Source organism: Galeopterus variegatus, unplaced genomic scaffold (genome assembly GCF_000696425.1).
Source record: "Galeopterus variegatus unplaced genomic scaffold, G_variegatus-3.0.2 Scaffold1625, whole genome shotgun sequence".
Classification (NCBI taxonomy): domain Eukaryota; kingdom Metazoa; phylum Chordata; class Mammalia; order Dermoptera; family Cynocephalidae; genus Galeopterus; species Galeopterus variegatus.
The window spans coordinates 79,397-105,726 of record NW_007727736.1 but is presented as its reverse complement, the minus strand read 5'-3'; the positions used below and the strand labels follow the sequence as shown (position 1 = coordinate 105,726).

The window sequence follows — 26,330 nt, the reverse complement described above, 5'->3', positions numbered from 1 at the left end:
TCAACTTCAGAATTGCCAGGGTGGCCAATTTAAAACATTCTGGTTCAAATAGATGTTTCCTTGGCCTGAATTACAGACAACACTCAATTAACCATATACGTATTACTGGCTTTGTGGGTTACCCATGATAAATTTTAAATTCAAAATCTTACATGTTCAAGTGCCATTCTAATGACTTCTTTTCTCTTTTTACCTTATCTCCAGCCAGAGGACAGAGATATGGGGCAGAAATATGGAAATTCAAGTAGTGAGAGGGACTATACATGATCAGGAAAGAAAGGTTGAGGCAGGAGGACAAGAGTCACTCAAAGCCTTTGCCTGGTCATAGAACACATTTAGGACTCATTTTGATAAAGTAAATATATGTCTCCTAAGTTAACCTCAGCACAGATTCCATTTTTACAGTGAGCCTACTTCATTGATGGATATATTCCTAAATGAACAGTGAAATTTAGAGCTTTCTGTTGATACTCGTACTTCCCCTGCATGCTTGTGGACTGTAGCTACCATATTTACTTTTTCAGAAAGGCAAACAGAACAACCAGTCTTCAGGGCCGGCCCGTGGCTCACTCAGGAGAGTGCGGTGCTGATAACACCAAGGCCTCGGATTCGGATCCCACATAGGGATGGCCGGTTCGCTCACTGGCTGAGCGTGGTGCTGACAACACCAAGTCCAGGGTTAAGATCCCCTTACCAGTCATCTTTTTTTAAAAAAAGAACAACCAGCCTTCTATTCTTGCCACTCCACTGAAGGTGTCCTAGCCACTACTGTAATCTTTTTCTATTTTTCCTCTTTCCTGATCTCCTGTCCATGCAGGACATGGTTAAACAGCTTTCTTTCCACTTCCTTAATGATGTGGCCTGACCTTTGTCTTGCCTTAGTGACGATTCTTTCCTCATTGTTGCTCCTCCTTCTGCCTTTCCAAGTGCAGTCTTTGGCCTTCTGCAATCCTTTCTTTATACCCATTGTTCTTAGATTGCATCCACTCCCAGATACTAACTCAGTTAATTCCCTAATCTGTGGTTGGCACGAGTGGATCTAGATTATTGTGGGACCAAACAACATTTTACATGCAGTGACCCTTGAACAACCCAGGTATGAGCTGCATGGGTCCACTTATATGTCGATTTTTTCAGTAAATACCATATAGTGCCGTCAATGTGTTTTCTCTTCCTTATGATTTTCTTGACATTTCCTTTTCTCTAGCTTACTTTATTGTAAGAATACAATATAAAATACATATAACGTGTTAATCAACCATTTATGTTATTGATGAGGCTTCTGGTCAACAGTAGGCTATCAGTAGTTAAGTTTTGGGGGAGTCAAAAGTTACACACAGATATTCGACTGCATAGGGGGTTGGTGCCCCTAACTCCTGCATTGTTCAAGGGTCAACTGTAATTTGAGAGGAAGGCTCCCTTTAAGTAAAAACAGTAACAAATCACAAATATGAAAATTGCTAGGGTCTCTTCTAGGGCCTTGAAAGGGTCCCAGGCAAGTGAGGAACACTGAAGAAGCAGCTTCATTCACTTTATACTATCCAGCTCTTGGTAACCTTTTTGGGTCAAAGATCACTTCGAAAAATAAGAAAAAAGCTGTGGAACTTCTGCCCATAACAAAGTACTATATGCATACACACAATTTTGCATATACTTTTCAGAGGTTCGTAATTCCCCTGGGCTCCAGATTAAGCGCCTCTACCTTAATTTATATCTCCAATCTTTATATCAACTTGCATTCATGACCTCTCTTGCCAGCAAATAAACTCTCCTACCTTCTCTTTAGTATTGGCTACACATTTGTAGCATATTGACTTAGACAAAAACACTCCACTTGTGTTGAGTTATGTGAAGATTTGGCTTAACGGTGTCTCCCTAGAAGGAAACCTGCTTGTCAGTCCCCTACCAGCCTAATCAGGGCTAAGCATAACACAGGCAGGCAGCCCAAACTAGCTCCTCCTCCAGTGAAATGATACCACTAACCACCCAGATTAGAGAAAGAGTAGGGCCTTAGACTCCTCCTCCTTTGGGAGGCTCTAAACAATGGAAAGGTTATGATCCCCTTCTCCAATACAAGTATATAATTCAAATAAAAACAATACTAAAGCACAAAAAAGTAAGAAAGTCCAAAAAGTTCTAATGTTCCTATGATAGTTAATTTGAGTCTTTTTTAAAGCTATATATCCAGAATCAAAATTCTCCACATTCTGGACACCCCTGACTTGCTAGATGCCATAAGCACATGGTTACTCTGGCTACTGGGTAATCCAGCTCTGGCCCAGCTGCCTAAACAAGAAATTTAGGAGTCATCATTGACTTCTACTTTATTTCTACATTAATTGGTCACTAAGTTCTCTCTATTCTATCTCCTAAACTTGTCTTGAATCCACTTCTTCTTTTTATCTCCACAAACCTCTATCTTAATCCAAGGCACCAGCATTTCTCACCTGGTCTCACTGCCTGCAATTTTGCAGCCTCTCATTCATCTCTCTACTCTGTGGCCGGATGCCATTCTTGCCTTTAAGGTCCTTAAATGCCCTCCCTCACTAACCGTCTGTTTAAAGTTCATGCTCCTCAGCATGTTATCCAAGGGCCTGCGTGATCTATCTGTTCTTAGCTTACCTCTCCAACCTCTATCCATACCATGGACCCACTATCCATACCCATACCATGCCCCTTAAACTGCCAGCTTTTGCCTTCCCTCCAAGCTTCTGCACATGGTAGGCCTAAGCCTGGAAAGTCTTACTTCTTCCACCCTCCCTCCTGCTTTGTGTGGCTCACTCCCATTAGTCCTTATTCTTGAAGACTTACTCTTGGGCTTCCTCTCCTTTGGCAGGTCTTTTCCTGTCTTCCCTTCACAGACAAAGTTAAATGCCCTTGCTTTCATGCTCCCATAGAACTTCCTAGTGGATACTCTGAGTTGAGCATTTATCAGCACTGGATTATTATTTTTTTACATACCTGTCTCTCTAGCTAAAATTTGAGATCCTTGACAGCAAAGACTGCATCTTATTCATTTTCATATTCCCTAGTACCTGGCTTGGGTGCTCACACTTAGTAACTATCATTTATGGAACACTGACCATGTGCAAAGTACTTCCAGGGTTAGCTTATTTAATCTCAACAATCTTATGAGATAGGCCTTATATTATTGTATTATCATTGTTTTATATGTGAGAAAAGTGAGACTTAGTAAGGTCAAACCATATACCCAGGGTTACACAGCCATCAGCGTCAGAGCCAGGATTTGAAGCTAGGTCTCCACTATGTCTATAGAACCTAAGCTCTTAATAGCTACACTACTTATTACTCAGTGACATTAAAACAAATAAACAAACAAAAACCTCCACATATTTGAGCCCTAGCCTTCAGTAAAAGTTGAGCGATTGAATGAAGCTTAAATGAAAACTGGTTTTTGTTTTATTTTGCTTTGTTTTATTTTTAGGAACACTAAAATGTGTTTATCTCTCCAGAATATTCTGTGAGTACTGGTCATTTATATTAAGACTCATCCTAACCCCAGTCTTGGGCTGATAAGACTTAGCCTGATCAGCTCTGGGTTGATATAGCAGAAAGCAAAAGCTCAAACGAATATCACTTTCTAAGCATATCCCCCGTATTCTGTTGGAACCTAGAACAAGGCCACAAATTGCTGACTGTTTTCACAAACTGAAAACATCATTTGGCCTTGGGACCCTGTGGGTGTGCATGAGTTCTGGTTGTAACTCCAGAGTCTCTCATCCTGACATCTTTCTCCATTCTATTACCTTGTAAAGAAAAACCCCTCTAGTCAACCTCTCTTATACGACTTACCCCAATGTTTTGTGGTTCCTCTAGCACCATTACAAACAAATTCCCCTACACTTTCAACCTCTTTATTAAATGCTTTCTTTATTTCTTGCCTTAGGTTCTCAAGCTTCACTGTGCATCACTCTCATCTGGGAAAGAGAGAGAGACAGAGAGAGAGAGAGAGAGAGAGAGAGAGAGAGAGAGAGAGAGAGAGAGAGAGAAAGGGAGATGCTAGAGCCATATCTCCAGAGATTTGGATTCAGTTAGTCTGGGGTAGGCCGAGGAATCTTTATTTTTAAAGCTCCTCAGGTATTTCTATTATGCAGCTGGGGTTGAGAACAACAACTTTAACCCCTGTTATCCAACAAGGATATTATTTCCTCAGATAATCCTGATGGAGGCTACTCATTCTTCACCATCCCAAGTCCTTAGGTCCGAGGGAATGAGGAAGGCAGAATTTCCCCTTTTTTATGCTAAATTGTTTACTTGACATCAGTACTTCTGCACTTGCTTACAGAATCCTCACCTTTAAGGTGTCACCTCTTAGTTCTCCTGGCCAAGTCTCCTTATCCCCTGAGGACTTTGGCTGCCAGTTTCCTTCCTACACTCCATGCTGCTATCACTTTGTGAAACGTAGGATATAAATGGATAACTCCTTCACACCCTCTCCTTATGGATCCTGACCTCCCTCAACTCTAATGAACTTCACCTTCCTTCCACTTCTGCAATCCACTCTCACAGCTATCTTCTAAACCAGTGGTTCTCAACCAGGGTTACATATAAGAATAACCTGTAGAATTCCATAAAATATCAATGTGTAGAGCCCACACAGAACCTACTCTATCAGGATTTCTGGAGGTGAGACCTGGGCAAATGATATTTTAAATTCCATAGATAATCTGCAGCCAGTGTGCAGAACCACAGCTACCCCAGGTCTTTTCATTATCCAGAATGACCCTTTCTCTGAAATATTCAATCCTGTTATCTCATTCTCTGAGCCCGGCCTCCCATCCTGCTAGCCTTCTAACTCTCTTGAGACATTACTCCTATTTTACTTGCTCTTTGATTTCAACAAAACCTCCAATCCCTGGATCCCTCCATTTTTAGCCAATTTCTCAGTTCCCTCCTGGCCTAGACTCTATGGTACATCATTTAAAATGCTCTTCAGCCACTTCCCTGGAAACTCTCACCCCTTGGCCTCCTGTTACAATTGTCCTGCAAACCCCTACCCTGACAGAATCCAACCTTGAAACTTCACTTCTGTACTGAGGCTGCAGAGAGTTGCTGGGGGAAAATCATGTAGCCATGCAGACTGGTGCTTTTAATAAGGGTCATAGACCTTAGTTGGGTCATTAATGGTGCTTGGCAATTTTTTCCTCACTCCCTGTGAACTTCCTTTCCCAATCCCCCCACCCCCCAAATATTCCAGAATCTCACCATTTCACTCAAACTTCTGCTCCACCCCATCCTCCCTTACTTTCAGCATATGACCTTCCTTCTACTTCACTGAAAAAAATGGAGGCCACCAGTTGGGAACTCCTTTGACTTCACTTCCTATCCTACCCCTATGCATTTATCTCCATCAGTAGCACCTTCTCTCTTCCCATCTCACTAGAAGCAGGTCTCCCCTTCCACCTAAGGAATATCCCTCCGCTGGTGCTCTAGATCCCAGTCCTTCTCACTTCTCCAGGATCTCATCACTCTATCAATTATGTTCTATTTCTTCTTGTCTCTTCAATCTCTCCCTCTCTATTGGCATTTTCCTTTTGGCTTAAAAGACATGCTGAGATCTCTTCTGTTCTTCAAAATTAAAAACCATCCATCGGGTAAAGGATATAAAGAAAAATTACAATTTGTAATAATGAATATGCTAATAAAAAAATTAAAAAATATTAAAACCCTCTGCCTCATCACATCCTTCTTTAGCTATTACGGTCTCTCAGTTTTTCCTTCTTTAGGTTAAACATCTTGAAAAGGCAGTCTACACTTCCTTAGCTCTCACTCCCCAAACCACTATAACTCCCTGAAGTTACAAATTAACTACCTTTTTGATCAGTGGTCACTTTTCAGTCCTTACAACTGTTGATCTCTTAGTCAAAACTGACATTGCTGACCACGTACTTCTTGAAACTAATGCCTGCCTACCTTCTTTCACACATCTCTTTCCTAAAGTCTGTTTCTACATATCTGGGTTTTCTTTCCATCTCATTTGCAGGAGGCTCTTTCTGTCAGCTCTTTAAATAGCATTCCCCAGGAGCTGTCCTTGGTTCTCATCTCTTATCAACACACCTCTTGCTTATGTCATCTCATCTACACGCATGGTTTCAATTACCATCTATGCTAGTGACTCGCCATATGTACCTCCAGCCCTGAGCTCTCTGCTGCACCCCAACCCCATGTAGTTAACTGGATTGAACTCCTTTCTTTGGATGCCTCACAGGCCCCCCACACTAAATATTTTCAAAAGTAAACTAAATCACCAATGTTTTTCCCCACCTAAAACAACATGCAACTACAAATTCTCCTTTGTCCCTTACCTCACCCTTCTCCAATTCCCCTTCTCACCATCTGATTAGTTGCCTATTTCTGTTAATTCTCCTCCTAAATATTCCCTCTGCATTGTCCTCTCCTATTTGTAATGATACTGGCCCTTAGGCCAGGCCACTCTCATTTCTCACCTGCATGATTCCAACGGTCTGACTTGTCTCCTTCTATCTCTCCCCTGCAATCTGTTCTTCCCTTTGTGGCTAGAGTGATATCTTGAAACACAAATCTAATATCATTCCCCTGCTTCAATGTCTCCCCATTGCCTTCAGAATCAAATTCAAAGCCCTTAGATGGCATATATTATTCCTCCAGGATCTGGTCCCCAATTACTTTCATAGCTTTATCTCCCACCCCTCTCCCACTCTGTGCACTAGTTATTCTGAACCACTTGTAGGTGTATTCACAGAAACTCAACTAACAGTGTGTCATGGCTACTGCCTTCATAATGCTGCTCTTTCTACCTGGAATGCCACTCACTCCTTACATGACTAGCTCTATTCCTGCTTTAAGACTCACCTCAGCTCAGTGGGCACTTCCTCTAGGAAGCCTTCCCTATCCGCCCCTCCCTTGAGTCTTGAATAGATGCCCCTCTTCAGTGCTCATATTGTACTTACCATACTAAACTCTAACCATTGACTAACTTGTCTGTATCCCTTCCTAGGCCATCAGCTCCTTAAAGGCAGGGACTGGGATTTATTCACCTCTGTGTCAAAGCATCTATCTAGCACAGTACCTGACTCAATATTTGATGAATAAATGAATGAACCAATGAATGGGTGAATGAATGACCTTCCTTATATGGAATGAAACCCAATATATGGAGACAGGCAGTACCTACTTGCTATTATGTGTTCATGGATGAGGAAACAATGATCCAGGTCTGCCAAGAAGGCCAGAGGGGTGGGGAGCATGCTTTAGAGTTGTTTTTGTGGTTGAAGTTGTTGTTGGTGGCAATGTTGTTGTTTTTCTCCAACAGTGGGGATGACTCTGTATTCATTCAAGTACACCTCTTTCCAGGTACCACTTGGGGGCCAAAGACATATATTGGCAACACAGCTGGGCAGGGTTCAAGGTATGGCAGGACAACCAATTCTCCCCCAGATGATATCTCTAGATGGTACTCTGTCTTCTGAAAACATTTTAGAAAACTGTCACCTGAGTCTTCCTTGTTGTAGGAGTTCTGCTTCTCATCTTTCCTAAAATTCATGGAAGTTGTGTTGGGTCTTCTTTTTTAAAGTCATATAGTCATGTCCAGAATTATTTTTTAGAACACTTTCTACCTCCTCGAAAACAGAGCATGCAGGAAAAGAAAAGAAATGACAGAAGACAGACACAGGGAAATGTTTTCCTATATAAATTTAGCCTAAAAGCACAAAACAATAGTCACTGTTTAAAAGCAATGGAAAGCATGCAAAGTGGTCTGGTATACAGCATAATTTAAAAAGCAACACTGAAAGCCACAATAACACAGAAAGTTAAAAACAAAGTATTATATAAAACATATTTTTAAGATGCAGAAATAATTTTTACAAAGAAAAATAAACACATAGGCTGGCTACTTGAAGGTAGCATTTCACAACCCTGTCTCTAAGGGACAACCCCCTCCTGCTACTGTCCCAGCTTCTTTTTCTTTGAATCAGTGGGTCAGTTAGCAAGTATCCATTGACTCGTAGATCAGCGTAGTGACAGGTTATGCTGGCTGATCCATTGGGAACTTAATATTCTAAACTTGCAATCTAACTGGGGAAATAAGCTTAACAAACAAGAAATAGCAACCAATATTATCAGAACAAAGAAAATTAGGTGCTAAGCTAAGACTAGAGTATAAATGCTGTAGCATGTCAAAAGAAAAGAAAATCATAGAAATCTGTGGTGGAAGTCAAGGCTTACTGAGGGAGGTAGAACTTGAGAGATGGGCCTTAAAAACTGGATAGGTAGGAAAGGACAAGGCATCTCAAGTAGGAAGGACAGTAGAAGCAAAAGTTTGAAGGTAGGAATGTATATAACATATTGATAAGAAAGTGAGAGGACACGGGGTAAATGGATAGGATGTAGCGCCAGAAATCAGGAAGGAAAGAAAGATGAAATTGGAGACAGTAATAAAGAATGTGCTGGGAAAGGTTTTTGAGCAGATGGATGTCATAACAGAAAAGGTGTTTCCCAGAAGACAAGCTAGGTAGCTATGCTAAGGTACACATGCCGTGGCAGAGGCAGGCTTCAAGATGGTTGCTGTTTCACTCAGGCTGAGGAGAAAAATGAGTGTGGAATGGGGAGGACCTACCCACCACTGTATCTGTTGCCTCTGAGATCACTTACTGGGCCTTTCCTATAAACCGTGTGTGTGTGTGTGTGTGTGTGTGTGTGTGTGTGTGTATGCATGCATGTATGTATGATTTCTGCAACTAGACTGAAAATTACCTGAGGATGGGGAACTTTGTCTTATATGTAGTATCCTTCACAATATTCAACACAGAGTTAGGCATATAAGAAGCAGGCACAAATCTTTTCTGAGTGAAGTATATAGGTGGTTAAAAACATGCTCCAGATCATGCTGCGTGTGGTTTTTAAACCGAGATAGCTAATAAATTAGATCTGTGCTCAAAGTCAGCATGCAGCTCAGATTTATGCACTGGCTGGCTGCACATGTCTCTATCCCATGGTCTTCCATGAAGACCTTTGAGATAAAGGAGGTCTCATAAAACATTTTGTTAGGAGGCTTGTACCAGAGTTGCTGGGGTTGGGATTCTCCTGGGAGGTACCTTTATCCCACAACCCTTAGCTTGACACCAGAAGCCCTCCTCCCTTGCCCTGCCTTTTGTCTTTTTGCTCTCCCACCCTGCCCAGGTGCAATCTGTATTCATTCAGTGTTATGTATTCCTGAAGCCAAACAACTTGTGCAGACATAGGGGTCATATCTGGCAGAGGCGGTGGGGATGGCTGGCTTAGAGATCCATCACATTAAAAGGCCTGTTTTTCATCTCAATATTCCTGGGCTTTGCTCTAGGAAAGCCATGCTGGAAAAATACAGAAGTATTTTCAACAGGCCATCCACCTTCATTTTTCCTAACACATGATCCTTACTGACTTGGTCACTTTTTAGCTGGGCAATAGATGCTTTCAGAGGTTCATTGATTTCTCTAAGTCATTAAGAGGCTGCTAGTCAGTGCCCCACAAGGTTGTCTGCAAAATGTTGCCTCTGTGGCCTGTAAGAATTAAAATGCTTCAGTGTCTACTTAACTACCTGGGAAGTGAATTAAGTACTGAGGTCATTACCTTTTTTAGTTTTAAAAATGTCATTCTGCTCCATCATCTAATTTGCAGGTCACAGAGCACACCATGCCATAACCTTCCAAAGGAAAGCCTTCTGAAGTGTTCCTTATACTTGGCAAGAATAAGTATCCCAGAATAGTTGTTCCTATGGCAACAGCAGCCCTGAAGGTGGTGGCAGAGGCACGCCCTCATTGTGAGAGCAATAGTCCTAGAGGGACTGATTTCAGCAGAGAAAGTTCTGATCCCTGACGCATCTGCTCCAGAAACAAATATCCTGTTTAGGGGCATATTGTGAGAGGATATCAACACCGGAATTTCTTACCTTCTGGATTTACAAGATGTATATTTTCCTTTACACAGGGGAGAGATTAATTCTCTAATTTTCATCTAATTTTTTTTTGGTAGAATGTCATTGTATGGGACTTCAAATTTGTTTTTTCTATGAAAATATTTGAAAGTATTATGTGGTAACTACAAAGGAAAATTAGGAATAAAACACAGATTTCATTGTTGGCTCTAAGTATTTAAAGTAAAGATGGGTAAAAAAATATTTAAAAAGAAATTCCACATAACAGATATATTTCTGGCTTACACCTAACATCTTGGGCAAAATACATACTGATTCTGAGCAGAAAAGGAGGGTGTTTATTAAGTGAGAAAGAGGGCCCAAATCTCCTTTAAATACTGGATTATGAATAAAACTAAGTAGGAATAATAGGTGACTCTCATGTTCTATTTTAATATAGTTCTTTAATATTTCAGTTTTTATAAGCATTAAACATTATTTTTATAATAAAAATAATTTTAAATAACCCAAAATAACACAAAAGTTGAGAAAAATAACAATTTTCTTTCCTTTTTTTAAAAACAAAGGTTATGTTACTTCCTGCTAGCGAATTAGGCTCTCAGGAGGAATAATTTGTAAATACTAAAGTATGACTACTGTTGTCATTGCTGATCTGCCTAGGTTTCACCTGCTTCTGTAAAATTTCCTGCTTCTTTAAAAAAACAAATCTCTGCATATTCCACTGTGGACTAGCAGTTGGGGGATCTACACTCGAGGTCTGCTTTGCTTTGTTATTAAGTCAAGCAGCAACTTTGTGGAAGTCATTTAACCCCTTGGAACTTCTGCCTTCCTGTATAAAATGAAGATAATCCCTACCTTACCTCTATCACAGGAGGTTTGAAGGAGGTAACTAATATGAAAGTACTTGAACATAGTAATACCCCTATAATAGCCTTTCAAAATATATCATCTCACGAGCAACATACTAAGTAACTGGGTGACTATGTTTGCTGGAAAACCAAATAATCTACCACTTTATCCAGCACTTCCAAATGATGGCTTTGGAAATATAACTACAGAGAAAGAGGATTTAACTGGGCTGTTTTAAACATCCATTGCTCTTATAATATCTTTTATTATTAGCAAATACCAGAAATATAGTTGGGATGGCCTGTGGTGGAAGATTTACTCTCTTGCCTTCAGGTAAAACTTGCTAAAGCCATGAGAGACCCAATGGAAAACTTAGAAAATTTCCTTCTTAGTAATTCATAGCATCCAATTAGCCTATCTGGATTTGATTTGTCCAGTGTCATTCCTTCTGGTAGAATATTAAGCTCATTTCCTTCTACCAGATCCTCAATGGCTATGGAAAATATACATCCTCCCCAAATTAGCAGCCTTTAATGTATAGATAAAATCTCAAAATGGTAATCTGATTCTGTAAGAGCAGTTACAAGCCCAAATCATAGGTTGGATGTTCTGTGAGGATGATGGGATGGGGGTGGGGGGGAATGACAGTCCCACATGAGCCCTTCTAGTCATGCCCATTCATACACAGACACAGCCTTCACCTTCAGTGGTATCATTTTTAAAAACATTAAGCAATAGTGATTATTCTGGGAAATCATTAGGAAGTTGCCTCTTACTCATCTCCTTCCAGGCAACACATATTGGTTCCACTCTCATTTACATTGGATTTACACGTGCAACAATTTTAATGGAAAATGTTTCAAAACAAGAAGCAAAGGTGAGGCAATGTCCTACCTAACTAGACGCCTCTGATCATGTGGATAATTATATAAGGTGCAAATTGAGAAGGGGAGGCCTCATCTGCTTTAAGGAGGAAAGCAACTTTGTATCCCTCAGCCATTGTCAATTTTCCTCTCCTTGCAACACTTCATTTTAATGTTTGATACAGTGCTCGTCTGTCTTCCCACTCTTCCCATGCACCCCCTGTATCTTCTCCATCTCCTAATCTCCCTCTCAAACATTATTTCCTCTCTCAATTTCTCCCTGTTGCTTCTTCACTTTAGTGTATACATTTCCCAATCTTACATTTCAGACTTCTCCTGAATATGTCTGGTGGTTTCAGCAGGCTATCAAATTTGTGCCCAATTTCTCTGTTTATTGGACTCGAAGTAGAACCACAGGCCCTCATAGATACAGAGTGCATCCATATCCCACCTTCTTCCCATTTCAACAGGGGACTTCTAAGAGGAAAGGTATAGTACAGGAGGCTCTTCTCCTGGGGCATAGCACTGACCCTGAAGGACAAGCAAGATATCATGCCTTTCAGTCTTCCCAAAGAGCAGTGCAGTGATCTTTGAAGAGCACTCTTTGTTGAGCTGTATGTGCTACATTTGGAGAACCAAGAGGAATGTAAGCACTGTTCAGGTTGTAGCAGTCTCTGACATCTGGCTTTCTCATACCAGAACCCTCAATTAATTCACACTCTCACACATCTTGAGCTAATGCAAGATCCCAAAGGGACTTCAGCATCACCAAAAAAGATTGCATACTGTTATCACACTAAGTATATTTTATTGTGCATTAAGTAGATGAAAATTAGTAATGTGCATTGACCAAAATGTTTGATTAACAAGACCATAATGGATAACTGAGAGTTTCCTTTAATATAATTGTTGCATAGCAATGCTTCCTGCTGTGTAGGATATTAGAACAACAATATATATTCAATACAATAACAAAACTATATAGTACTTTAAGAACTTTTTCACATATATGAACACACTCATTTAGAGCCTCAACTTTTTAAAGTAAGCAACATGTAAGCCTGTAAAGAATATACGTCAAATGATAAACTCACAAAACACCAAATCGAATGTTAACACATCTCTACTGTCAAGAATGTTTTCTTACCATCATTTCTTTCACACACACACACACACACACACACACATGTGAAAACGTTCTTTCTTTCCTTCTGAGTGGCAATAAAAAAATGTCCCATTTTCTGAAATTCAGATACGTTTCAAAGCACACTGCAATTTTCTTAAGGAAAAATGAAAGCCACTGCTGGCTTTTGGATGCCACAGTCTACCACTTATTCCCTTTGTCCCATTGTAAGGCAGTGTGATAGAGTAGAACAGACATAGCACCTGGAGTCAGACTCAGGAGATTTCTGGCTTCCATCATTTGCTATGTGACCCTAGGCTGTCTACTTAAATGCTTTGAGCTTAAATTGCCTCATCTGTATAAAGGGTATAATACAGAGTGGCTGTGATGATTAAGGCTCAGTACATGTAAAGTGCCTGGCACACAGGCTGGCACCCAGTAACTAGTCAGTAAATGGTCGATCACTCCCCATTTGTCTCAATTTGATTTATATACAACTATCCCCTCCTACACCTCCAGGAAGAGGGACCATCACATCATTCCCAGGCTTACCAGCTCCCAAATCTTTCTGAATTCCCCCCACACAGAAAATGCACATGAATTGTGCTAAGGACACAGCCCTTAACACAGCACTGCATGTCCTCTGAAACACACCTAATGCTCAAGTGCAGCACAAGATACAAGACACATAAGCATGCTTCAGAAGACACAGATGTCACACAGAACACATGTCACCTCCAAATGCAGCCTCACCTGCTTCTTTCCCATATGTTCTTCTGAGCTTCAAGTCCTTAACAATGATTATTTTTGGAGGCACTATGCCATTTTAGAGTCCTTGCTGCATTCATCTGCCTTATTGCCTTTTCCTTATTGGTTTATTTACTCATTTATTTATTCATGCCTTGATTTATTTATCCCTGTATTTATTCCTCACCTTGTTCCAAAATAGATGCCAGGTGGCTTACAAGAATACACAAAATACAACATGATAGTATAAATTTAAAGTAGATAAGAAAGTAAAAGGAAACAAAAACAAAAAACAAAGATAGGAACATAAAGTGGAGCTTGGAAGAAAGCTAATACAGAGTCCCATTACAAGTGCCATGCATGGCCGCACATTTGGCTCCAAGCATTCTAGTAGCCAACAAAGGAGAAAGCTGATCAGTCCCACCCTTCACAGGGTCTAAGAAATAAGATCAAACCACTTGTTCAGTATGTCTTTTTCCTGGTCTAAATCCTGAAAACTTTTCTATAGTGAAGTATCATAAAATGGTGGCAAATTGTCCCTCCTCAATTGCTCTAACACCAAGATTCAGCTCCTGGAACTGTCTCCAACAAAGATAGATTCTCAGTCATAAAATTTCTTCTACTACTACTTATATTTCCTCTACCTGTCTCTTGAGGTTTGATTTGGTCAATTAAAGAGACTTCTTAAAAAAACAAAAACAAAAACAGAAAATCCCTCTGCTGTCGCCAATGCAAATATTTTAATTTAAGAAATGAAATAGACATTGTGACTATTTATAATGAGAAAAATTTGGAAAGGATCCCAATATCCAACAAAAGAAAATGGTTAAATAAACCATGATGCCATTATGTGATGAAATTTTCTACACCACCAAGAATATTTATGAGTACTTTTTTTAAATGTAAGAGAATATTCATGATAAAAACATTAAGTAAAAAAGCAGGATACAAAACTGAATATATTATGATCTTAACTATGTAAAAAGTACATATGTGCATATATAGCCACAGAAAAAGTCTGGGAAGAAATCCAACAAAATGTTAACATTATTTTTGAGATTTGTGATTATGGGTACTTTTATTTTTTTTCTGTAATGCTTGTCTTTATTTTCCAAGTTTTTGACATTGATGAACAATTGCTATATGATGAGAAGAAGAGTGACTAGGAGGAAAAATATCAACCCAGTTACCTTTGGCTTGTGAAATTATGAGCAATTTTCATTTTCTTTTAAAAATTTCTATAACTGATATATAAATTCAGTTAGGGAGAAAGTTACTTTTAAAAAAAATAAGAATTTGAACATCTAGTTTTTTGGTCGGTTGTCTGTAAGTTCCAAAATGCTACAAGTATAATAACACCTCATAATTACTTAGCACTTTTAAACTTTACTTTTAGTAGCATTTTGATATTTTGAATTACATTTGAATATCACCAATATCTTGTGAGGTAGGCCAGGTATCACTTTCCTCACTTAACAGGTGATGAAACTAGGGTTCAGAGAAGCTAAGTGGCTGGCCTAAAGTCACAAAAATCACTGGCAGAGCTACACATGAACCCAGGTCTACAGAACCTAAGCCCAGTGCAGAGTAGCACAAGTAGTCCCCTAGAAGCAGGAACAGAGAAACAGTAATTTCTCCTCATCCACAAGGGTCAGGCTCCTGAACAAACCCAGAGGCGGGAGAGTTCAGCAGAGGAAATTATGATTTCAGGAGGAAAATAACCAATGGGCAGGGGAAATGAGGTCACAAGTGAACTTTTGAAAGCTGTCATAATTTTTTTTTATGCACAGTGAAATAACAGTACATTACATAAAAAGAATAATGAGAGTTTACATAGTTTATATTGGTAAAAATGACAGAATTTCCAGTTTCTACCTAGATCCTGGGATGATTTCCACAGATGATGAGGATGTATGTACCACCACACTCATTATGGTAGTGGAAAATGAGGTGACAGAGAAGCAATGTACAGATGTGGACTTAGTTCAAATTATGGATGGCTCTGCTCTCAAAGTCAATGAAGTCCAATCCTGAAGCTGTAACAACTTGCTTGTGGCTTTAGCTCTAGCAAGCAAGTAAATTTAAGTGGCATTCCTCAAAGACTTTGGCTGTTCTCAAGATGCTTTCTGTCTTCTGAAGTCTTTTTTGAAGACACCTTAGCACTGCTGTATGGAGTTCAATTGAATCATTCAAACTTTGCCTGAAGCCAGTTTATCAGCTGTCCAGTAAGGGTATTTAAATGACACTCCTTGATAATTTAGGCTTTTCTGAGGTTGCCTTCTTCCCAATATGATCTTTTAAAAAGACTCTTAGCACCTCTTTATAGAGTTCAATGAAATCATCCTAGCTTTGTCTGAAGGTAGCTTATTCACTGTCTAGCAATGGTATTAAAATGGCACTTGATGATTTAAGTTCTGTTGAAGATAGTTTCTGTCCAATGTGATTGTGTTTTAAGGCATCACAGCACATCTTTATTGAATTCTGCTAAATCACTTAAGCTTTGAACAGGTAAGATTAGACATGTAAATGTATCAGTTTTTATTATTTTCTTGGGGAGATTTTAATCTTGTTCTAAAAAATTTGCTCCTGCTGCTTATAACTGTATTTGTCTCCATTCTCATAGCTTCCTAATTGTCTTCATCATCACTTATGATAATCACCTCTGGAGTACTGAAACTTCCTGGGGATTAACTTCTAGGAGCATCACATCACTTGAATTAGGGTCGACAAGTTCAGATACAACTTCAGCCAATGACTGCTCCTGTGCCAGATGTTCACCTTCATCCATAGGTTCTTCTTGATCCAAAGATTCATTGTCTTTGGGAGAAACTGCTGAAAGAAATTTCACCATCTCTAGCCATATCTTCTCCCAGGTCACATTAATGACAGGCTCTGTTGAACTATCTAATGCCTCTTTTATTAAGAATAGAGTGATGCTGTAGGAATTCCATGCTCTAGGATCTTCAGACAGAGGAACTTTTGCAAGATTTTAAACAGCAAATTTATATATTAGTTTAGCCTAAGTCTTCTTACATGGCCAGATCAAACACTGATCTAAGGGTTCAAGGATCTGAGACATGAGGCTAGTTAGAAAGACAATCTTAACATCAGGATGCCTGTTGGCGAATGCATCTGAGGCACCAAACAGACTGTGAAAAATCAGCAGGACTTTAAATTAAAGATTTTTTTTATTTTAAATAGTCTTAAATTTCTACAAGAAAATACTGTTCAACCATTCCTTAAGGGGAGAAGGAGTCCTCCAGGCTTTTCTGTCTGCACGGCAGTACACCAGAAATTTGGCTCAGTTTTTTTCCCTGAGAAGATTTGGACATAGTTTTCCATACAGCAGTCACGCTTTCACTATGAGGTCACCTGAAGTATTGGCACAAAACAGAAATGTCAGCCTCTCTGTCTTTGCTGACCTCATGTCAGCATCAGTTGGCTTTTGCTCTTCAAAACGGCAAGTAGGGTTATTCAAAAGGACTCTCAAAGTATGGAAGTTTCAATAGCACCAAAGGTTTGTGCAGGCACAGAATCCACAGTTGTGGAGGACACAGCACAGGAGCTGTAGGATCTAGTCATTCTTTGGCACCTAGATCATGGTGCCAGGTCACGGCACACCTTAAATTTCTCAAATTGTCTCTTGTTCCAAGCAAAAATGTTTTTTCAAGATCCGCTTCACTGTCTGAAAACACGTATTTGAAAATTCTTTTTGCGTGGTCACAGGTCCCTTGCATGAAAAGTATTTCATTATTCTTTTGTTTATCTTCAATCTAGAGTTTAATATCATTTCCATCTTTTCCATTCTTGGGTTATGAGGGATAAAGCTTCTTTTAAGTGGTGTAAGTATAAGAGGCAATACTGGCCGCAATAAGAGTTTCAGCTTTCCTTAAGGTACAAATTGTGGATTCATTAACACTGTATAAGCAACCTACAAAACTATTTGTTTTACCTTGAAGAAGCAGATCAAGAATATCCCTTTTCTCTTCTAAAGACATCACCCATCTTGCCTTTTGGCAACTTTCTGTGGTGCCTGTGCTCTTGTATGTGCTTCAGTCTCATTCCCCTCAGTAGTCATACATATAGAAGCCATGTTTCAGCTTTATGCTAACTAATGCAACCTGACAATTACTCACTAGAGATTTCATATCCCCGAATGTCATAAAGTATTAGTATATGATTTTTAAGCACCAAATGGTATTATAAACACAAGGATAAATTATAATATATTGTTGTGATAGTCGGGGCTGATTGTGTAGGGGATAACAGGTAAAAGAACGAGAAAGGAAATAAATGACTCAACATTCTTCCCACCTTGTGATAAAGTCAGAAGCACAATATTGTGGCAACTTGGACTGACTCCGATATACTCAATTCAGAATCTTCATAGTTACCAAAAAGGTATACAGAAATAAATCTACCTGTACTCAAATTTCCAAAAAGAACAACTTACAGTTAGGAAGGGATTACTGTAAATTCTACTCTAAAGTTACTGTTTATATATTCAAGATAGTGCTGTTGCTTTGATTTCCCTTGGTTTACCACTATGGATTCAATTTTATGTGAAAGGCAAACACAGCATAAGTGTATTTTGTCATCCCACAGTAAGTCAATCAAACATTATTCTCTGACAAAATGCAACCTCCGAAGATGTAAATGTAAAGATCAGGCAGGCCCCAAACAGCCGCTGCTCAAGAAATGACTACCCAAGAAAAAAGTGACAGTGAAAGAATAAACTAGCCCCTTTTCAATGCCCAGCCACTGATACTTTACTTTTATCCCCTCCTCCTGGGAAGATAGAGCGAAGCCTGGCTTTCTTATTCTTCTCTTCAGGGGCCATGGGAAGTGGTTTGGAGCTGTGGTTGAGTGCTGAAGAATCCCGGTTGTTACTATTCATCCTCAGTGGGGGAGCTGGGGGTTTCTCTTCATTATCCAGACCGTCAGACATTTTCAGTTACAACCAACTTCACAGCTCCTAAAGTAAAGGAGGAGAAAACAGGAATTAAGGAAGGAGAAGTCTAAAAAAAAAAATCTAGTAAATATGGGGATTCTAACATCTTAGATACAAAAATATTGGTCTCAGGTTTTCTCAGGTTTCGTGTGAATCATTTGGAGGGGATTCCTCTTCTGAAGGGAAGGGAGTTGCCTCCTCCTTCCAAAGACCAATGATGCAATTTCCAAGGGAGGAAAGTGAAGCCATTCAGTAGTGAATGGCTTTTCAATATGTATAAACTGAAACTCTATTTTCGGCTGCCCACTCAAAGTCTTTTAACAGACAGTTTACAATCATTCTTTAAAAATTCTACCCTAATGATTGCAATGGTCAGGGAACACAACCTCCTCATAGTTTGGAATTGACACAGGTTCGGCTGTTGATTTTTAATGGCCCACAACAATTTGTCACCATCTTGAACAACGGTATGCCCTTGGTGTCTATTTCTTACACGTGTGTACCTGATTTACAAAATTCACTCTATTGCTTTTATGGTAATGAACTGGGAACCCATCTCGTAGATCTGGCAGTTTCAGCAGAGTTAAGGTGTACTGTTTGGGCAAACAATGCCCCATCTTCTCCTATGCAGGTAAAAGACAGAGGCGGGCCGAATGTCACCATGAGGAAGGAGGAGACCCAGAGAACAAGGCCACTTTTTGAGGAGACACCATACCCTTACTCCCTGTCATACTTATGTCTCAGAACAGGGAACAACAAGGGAGTTGACAGAGGTAACTGGATTGTAAGATCCAGTCTGGGTTTTAGGAACTTATTTGCTCTTAATTTCATTATTCTTTAGTATCTTGTGTGTAGGTATGAGTACATTTGGGTTTCATTCCACTGGGGGGGATAAAGTGAACTGGAGAGCATGGACTCCCTGAGGAAATGTTTCTGTCTCCAGGCATTTCTCAACTCTAACTCAAGTCCTTCTATTAGGTCCTGACACTCTCCAGCACAAGTCAGGTGCTAAGAGTATGTTCCAAGTGAATCCTCAGTTTGAATACAAGGAAAATCAAATCCTATTACAACAAAATCTCTGTAAACTTATTAAGTATTACCTGGCAGTAATTTAGAAGCATGAGAACTCTCCAAACCAACTTGGCATATCACTTTATTCCAACAACATTTGCTAATAACAAAAGCAGAGGTCTCCTCTTTAACTATTATAATGATGAGAAACAATCTATCACAATTTTTTCTAGTCTTTTAGTGGTTACGATGTGCTTACTATTTTCAGCAATTAACTCTAAGTTACATCATGTTATATGGAGATTTTTAAAACATTACTATATTTTAAATTTTCTCAAATATATACAGTCTGGGGGCCGGCCCGGTGGCGCAATGGATAGTGCGCCGCTTGGGAAGCGCGGCAGCGCTCCCGTCCGAGGGTTCGGATCCCACGTACAGACCGGCTCCTGCTCACTGGCTGAGCGAGGCGCGGGAGCAACGCCGAGGCTTGCGATCCCGTCGCCGGTCCCCGGTCCGGTACGGGGGCAACACTGAGGGTTGCGATCAGTTGCCGGACACGAAAAAAAAGACAAAAAGACAAAATATATATATATATATATATATATATATATATATACAGTCTGTAATTACTCAAGAATAGGTTAGTATCAATTAATAGCTTCCCCATCTGCACAGATGACAACTAACGATGATTGGCCTGATCTTGATTTGGACAGATCTCTTTTATTTTCTTTTGCCTAAGTGTCATGCCTTGTATTAGCTTAATGAATTGAGACCAATTCTGTATTTTTTCAGTAATCACAATAATGAAAATGCTAAGTAATAAATGTTTTGTCACCATCAACAAAAATTTGATAAACCTCACATTTTCCTATATAGGTGAAACTATGGCAATGGTATAATGCATAATAACTGATGGCAAGGAAAAAGTATATTCATAGATGCTACTGGTACTAGTAAATATTTTAAGTAGAATATGAAACCAGTGAGAATGTGTCTACATTATCTTTTGCATTTTGATTTTTGGTCCTTCTAAATTCACTGTTGCTCTAGAAGAAAAGTGAGTTTAAGACTTGACTTCACCAGTGGCATTATACTGTATTGAACAGGTTCATAGTTTTAACTTAGTCACTGAGAAGAATTTGCCTCTAGGCACTAGTTTTTTTCTTTTTTCCTTTCATTTACTTTTCTGGGCTCAAAATTAATGCCTGAATATGAGGTGGTTATTGCATAAATCTCAGTATACAAAATGTAGCTTAGTTATTGCAAAGGAACTGAGCATTTAAGTAGAAATACCTAGAAGATAGATTTCTGAAAAATGTGTCTCACAGGGAGAGTGAGCCACCATTTTCTGGATTACATATTTTCTGATGACATATTACTTAACATGAGATGAAAGAAGTCAGAGAAGTACACATGACCTCTTTAAAACGATACTTAAAGCTGATCTTGCATAATAAGGTAAGCAAGAGTCTTGGCCAGTCAGGGCTCTAGTACAACTACGTGATTTAAATACTATGCTCCTTTGCTCTTGATAAATAGGTGTGGCTAACAACAGAGTGGCTTTTTTGTTTGTAATTACTCCATCTGACCAGAGAAGCAGGTGGATGCCCCGCTTCTTTTCAGGCTGCCTGATTACCCTGACCTTATTTGACCAGGTATATGAGTATTTTAGGTTGGGAAAAAGGACTACTTGTGATCTAAAACCTCAACTATACTTCCCTATGTTGCACTAGAAATCCCTGACCAAAATTTCAACAACACACACTTGCTATGGTCAGTATCACAGCCATTCTGCAAAGAACCCAGTTTATATGACATACCTTTCTACTGCCCACCTAACTGGAAGTGTTTTGATCCCATTCAACTTATCTGGAGATCATAAAAGGAGCTGAAATAGACTTTTTACGAAGGCAGAAATGAAATTGAAGATTTTATGTACAATTCCACACCAGGAACCTAACGCATGAACCAAATAATCTCTCTGTTTATCTAGATATTTCAGATTTGGTTTAGGTCAAATTATCCTAAAATTACTTCAGTTCTTTACTACCCTTTACAAGGTACAACCAATAGTCATCTTCTAATGATTCCAGATAATGCTGATTTGGTGACAAAAGAATAGTACAGGCGATTCTTGTTATTGTTAACCTACCTGCAAAGCAAGTACTTCAAAGCGCACTTTTAGAAGACCAACAGAGAAAGATTAGGGATCTGTAAAGAAGCCTCGATGTTAATGTATTTGTTTTTCAAGTGGGAGGTATCTCCTACTATTCCACAAATGCAGAAAAAAGGGGGATTCTATTATATTATATTTGTAAACAATGCCAATTTACTAAGCCAGGTACTCCCCTGAGGAAGCTTTCTACAAAGGACACTATTAATGGATTGCTGGTTCAATCTACCTATGATGTCATTATTTCCAAGATCTTGAAAGAGACTACTTTGTTTGGGGTGGCTGTAGGCTCTATTTCAAGCATAATACAAAAGCGCCATTATGTTCCAGAAACCCAATCAAAAAGCTATCTTTGAAGTTTAACTGTTGTCGTTCACTTCTACAAGAGAGCAGAAACTTGCAAGTGAGTGGTACAATGGATCTAGGCATAGGCCATTCATTTCACTTTTAGAACTCAGCCCTTAGCATCGTGGAGAAATAGCTAAATTAAAGGGACTACCAGCAACAGTTTATCTTCATTCACAAACTGATTTCATACTTGGCTACTAGGTTTTTCAGAGATAATTCAAATGGCTTCTGTAGCTGTTGTATATTTTTGATCCAGTTCTTGGGACTTAATGTGGTTTACCAATAATCTGTAATTATATTTGAAATTCATCAGCAATAAGAAATACGCCTCTTGTTTCATAATGACCAAGGAGACTGAACACCTCTTTTTCAGAGTATTAGGACAGATAACCTCTCTCTTTCCCTCTCTTCTTCTCTTTTCTTTTTCTCTCTTCCCTTCTCCCTCCTCTAACCCCTCAACCCCCCCCCCCAACACACAAGTATGAGGGCAAGTGCACAAAGGCAAATACACATACACAGCCCGTCACTGACTTGCCTTTTGATGCAGAGCTTTACTGCAAAGTGTTTTAGAGAAAAACTATTACCAAGATTCATGGCAACTATAAATGAAATTATTAGGAATTATAAACAATTGTCCTTATTCTCTCATTCCAATGCATTCTCTTAATCAGTACAGTGCCAAAGTAGACACTCGGGGAATGCACAGTAGGTTAAAAAAGCCACCAACTTGCATGGATCCAGAAGTCAAGGGAAAAGATGGGTAATCAACTATACTCTAGCTAATGAGATCAAAATTCATACTATGGCGTATGGGTGGAATTGGACGACCAAAAATACCAATTGTGCCCATTTGCCACAGGCACTATACCCAGGTATGTGAAGGGTGAGAATCCAGAAACACTGGTCCTACAACTTGCAAAGCCATCTATTAAGCCATAAGCATTTGAAATAAATATTTTTATCAGATCTGATACCATCTAAGATACATACAGAAACAATCATATATCTATATTCTTCTGTCTGCTTTCAAAATCAAAATAACTATTTGCATATTTTTCCCAATGAAAAATAAACTAATACTGACTTCCTTTCAAAAACAAAAGCCCACGCTAGCAGATTGATGTACAGTCATGATCTAATGAACTCAGGGGTAAATCTGCAAAATCACCAGCCACACAAGGCTATTACCACAAATTAGTGAGCACACCAATACTGTTTAATATCTTTTTTCATATCAAATGAGGGGATCTAACACAGGGCTGAGATGTAGCCTAGGGGAATTTGAGGTGAACTTCCAAATGTTTTTGATACGCATGCATGAAGAACAGGGCTGGAAGAAACCAAGAGCTGATGAGATGACAGCCCTACAATAACAAACTGACACAAGCATATTTAAAAGAAGATGGACTTCAAGATCTCAAAGGCATAGTGAACTGGTCAAATAACTCTCACTATATTAAAACATAAGAGTATTTCCAATTTCTTGAATTTGGGGATTCTTTATAACAGGAATTAGCTCTATAGATCAAGAAGAATTGAACTTTAATGACTGCCTCCAGACTTCAAGGTATTAAGTAAACACAGACTTAAAATCAGCTAACGTCTCCTTAGACAATGGCACCAAAGACAGGGGGAGGGGGGTTCTTTGTATTGAGGGTGACATTGCTGGTTTGACTATCTGAATGATGTGAACACTGAATTGTACTTTGGTTGTGGGAAAAGGGATCTAAGAGTAACACCTGCTGGCTCTTTCCTGGGCTCTCTTATAATCAAAAGCAGACATTTTTAAGACGGCTAGCTGAGCTTTTAGGTATAGAGTTGACTGGGAAACAAACCATGCTTTGATAACTAGCCTATGCTGACACTAAACACACTTTATCTTGGATGCATCATTAGCAAATGAACCAACTGGCTCAGACACGACTGACAATGTAGGAATATGTAGCAGATACTTTTTAATTGCCAAAGAAAATTCATTTAGGCTTCCACAAAGGGGTCAATGTCTTATGATTTGGAAGAAATATTATAAATTGCTTTGCATTTCTACAGCAACTTGTATCTGAGGTTCTCTTGCGATTTTTCAGACATTAATTTCCATAATGTGCTAAGATACCAAAGAGGGCATTTTTACAGGGAGAAGAATGAGCCAGGTCTGGATCTTCCAGCAGCTCTGAACCTACACTGCCATTCCCAAACTAGGTGGAAAATGGACAGCTCAACAACTAATTATAGCCAGCAAGATGGGCCCAGCTTAGCATTTCCATCATCTTGCCTAAAATTGCACAGTCATTACGCATGTCATTCCCCTCACTAGATCATAAGCTACTTGAGGGGAAGAGCTCCTCAGTCATAACTGTACGCCTTCATACTACCCAGTACAATGTCTTCTTCCGAATAGGCAGTACATACATGTGTGAGGTAATGAAATGTAACTCTACATGTTCTATGTATTTGTTGCAGCTATGAGTTAGTTTTTCACAGTATTGCATAAGCCTATACGCCTACTTGTAGCAGGTCACAGATAAAAAGGCATGTTTGGAAATATCAGGACTACTCCAACTGTCAAGCAATTAGGCATCATTTAGAAGCTAGATACCATCTGATTATTAACACCTCATTTTTTAATTACTTAAGTCACTTTAACACCAAAAATATTGGGAGTAAACTGAGCAAAGGTTACAGGTTCATGATTGTTGCTGTCAGGGGGACTATGGTGGAACCACTGGAAAGACCCAGCTGGGTCTCGGTCCTGACTCCTACTCTGCCATTGGTGCCAGTGCTGTGCTGCAAACTTGTTAATCCCGAGCACCCTGGCTTTCTTTGTTAATACCTCATTTTAAAATATATGACTTTGTAATGTTCCAAGGAACTTCCATGTCTGGCTCTTATTTTAGTCTGTCATCAATACTATGAAGAATAGAGTACTATCCCCATTTTCCATATGAGAAATTTACAAAGCATGGAGGTCAAGTGACTTTCCCAGGGTCACAAAATAAGTGAAAGAACTAAGACTAGAATCCCCTAAACTTCTAAACTCTTGTCAATTCCCTTTCCACTACACCACTACAATGTATATCCAAGTAAACCCACAAATTTGCACACACTCTTCATATATATACTTTTCCTCCCAAGATATTCATACAACAGGTCTAGTTTTTTCATTTCAACCCACTTCAGGCTGGTACTTACTGATTTTAATTGCTTTTCCCATCCAGAGACCCACAGCTAGGTGATTTGCCAACAGAACTCCAACAGGTTTCGTTGCCCGGTTGTACCAATTCTTAGATGGCCTTGTTTTGGAAGTCACCTCTTCTGGGGCACTCACCAAGGGAACTCTGCTATCAGAGACAGGGGTGTGCTGTTTCAGAGAGCCTTGCCAGGGAGATACCATTACACTGTGTAATGGAGGGAAGCCATTTCTAAGATCATTTGATCAGGAAGAGCTGAGCTACTTGTTAGGCAGGAGATTTGCAAAAGCAGCTGGACAAGCAAGGGAGGCACTAGCTCTTTTTACAGCTGCCTAGTTTCAATCTTAGATCATGCAAGAGATAGCTCACTGCTGACATATATACAAGCACACTCACACAGAATATATTTATGTTCTCTCTCATATGCACAAGCAAATGAGGTCAGTCCTACTGTAGTCTTATTCTCTGCTAACATTTTTATGAGTGACTTCCATTGCTTTCAGCAGGAACTTGACATTAATTGAGTCAAATAAGCCAGCATATTATAGTTGCAAATTTCAATGTCAGGTCACAAATAAGGAAATCAATAGGTATACCCCAGCATCCAGACCTCATATACTGCAAATATTATGAGGGGCAAATAGTTCTTATTCAAATGACTTCTTAAACCTCTAAATATATACAGCACCATACTTTATTATTCATTGTGTACACTGCATGAACTAATGCCAAAAAAATACTAATGATTATCTGACATGTATTTATATTTGCAAACTGATGCATTATTACAGGTTTCAGCTTTTCATTTCTAATATTGATGCTTCTAAGAAGAAAAAAATAAGATTCACAAAGAACAGAGGCAGAAATATGTTTAAACATAAAAGGAAGTAATTAAAAGATTCCCTTAAAATGGTTGGCAAAAAGAAAAGGGAAGCAAAACCTATGTAGTGGATTGAATTATGTCCCTTCAAAACTCACTGAAGCTTGAATTGTGTCCCCCTAATTTTAGGTATTAGAAACTTAGCCTCCACTGTGACCGTTAAGAGGGTGGGAAATCGGGGCTGGCCCAGTGGCGCACTGCTACAGTGCGCCGCTTGGGAGTGCGGTGGCGCTCCCGCCGAGGGTTCGGATCCCACATACAGACCGGTTCCCGCTCACTGG

At 39.4% G+C, this 26,330-nt stretch overlaps 1 protein-coding gene across 3 annotated transcripts in view; it reads right to left on the bottom strand.

Annotated features, from left to right (window-relative positions):
- PAK3 (p21 protein (Cdc42/Rac)-activated kinase 3) overlaps positions 1-26,330 on the bottom strand; it is a 118,411-nt gene that overhangs the window by 71,580 nt on the left and 20,501 nt on the right. For all 3 annotated transcript variants that reach the window (XM_008578052.1, XM_008578053.1, XM_008578054.1), the window contains one exon: positions 18,269-18,470. In XM_008578052.1, coding sequence (XP_008576274.1) covers positions 18,269-18,443 — 175 coding nt within the window. In that variant the 5' untranslated portion in view covers positions 18,444-18,470. The remainder of the gene's footprint in view (positions 1-18,268; positions 18,471-26,330) is intronic.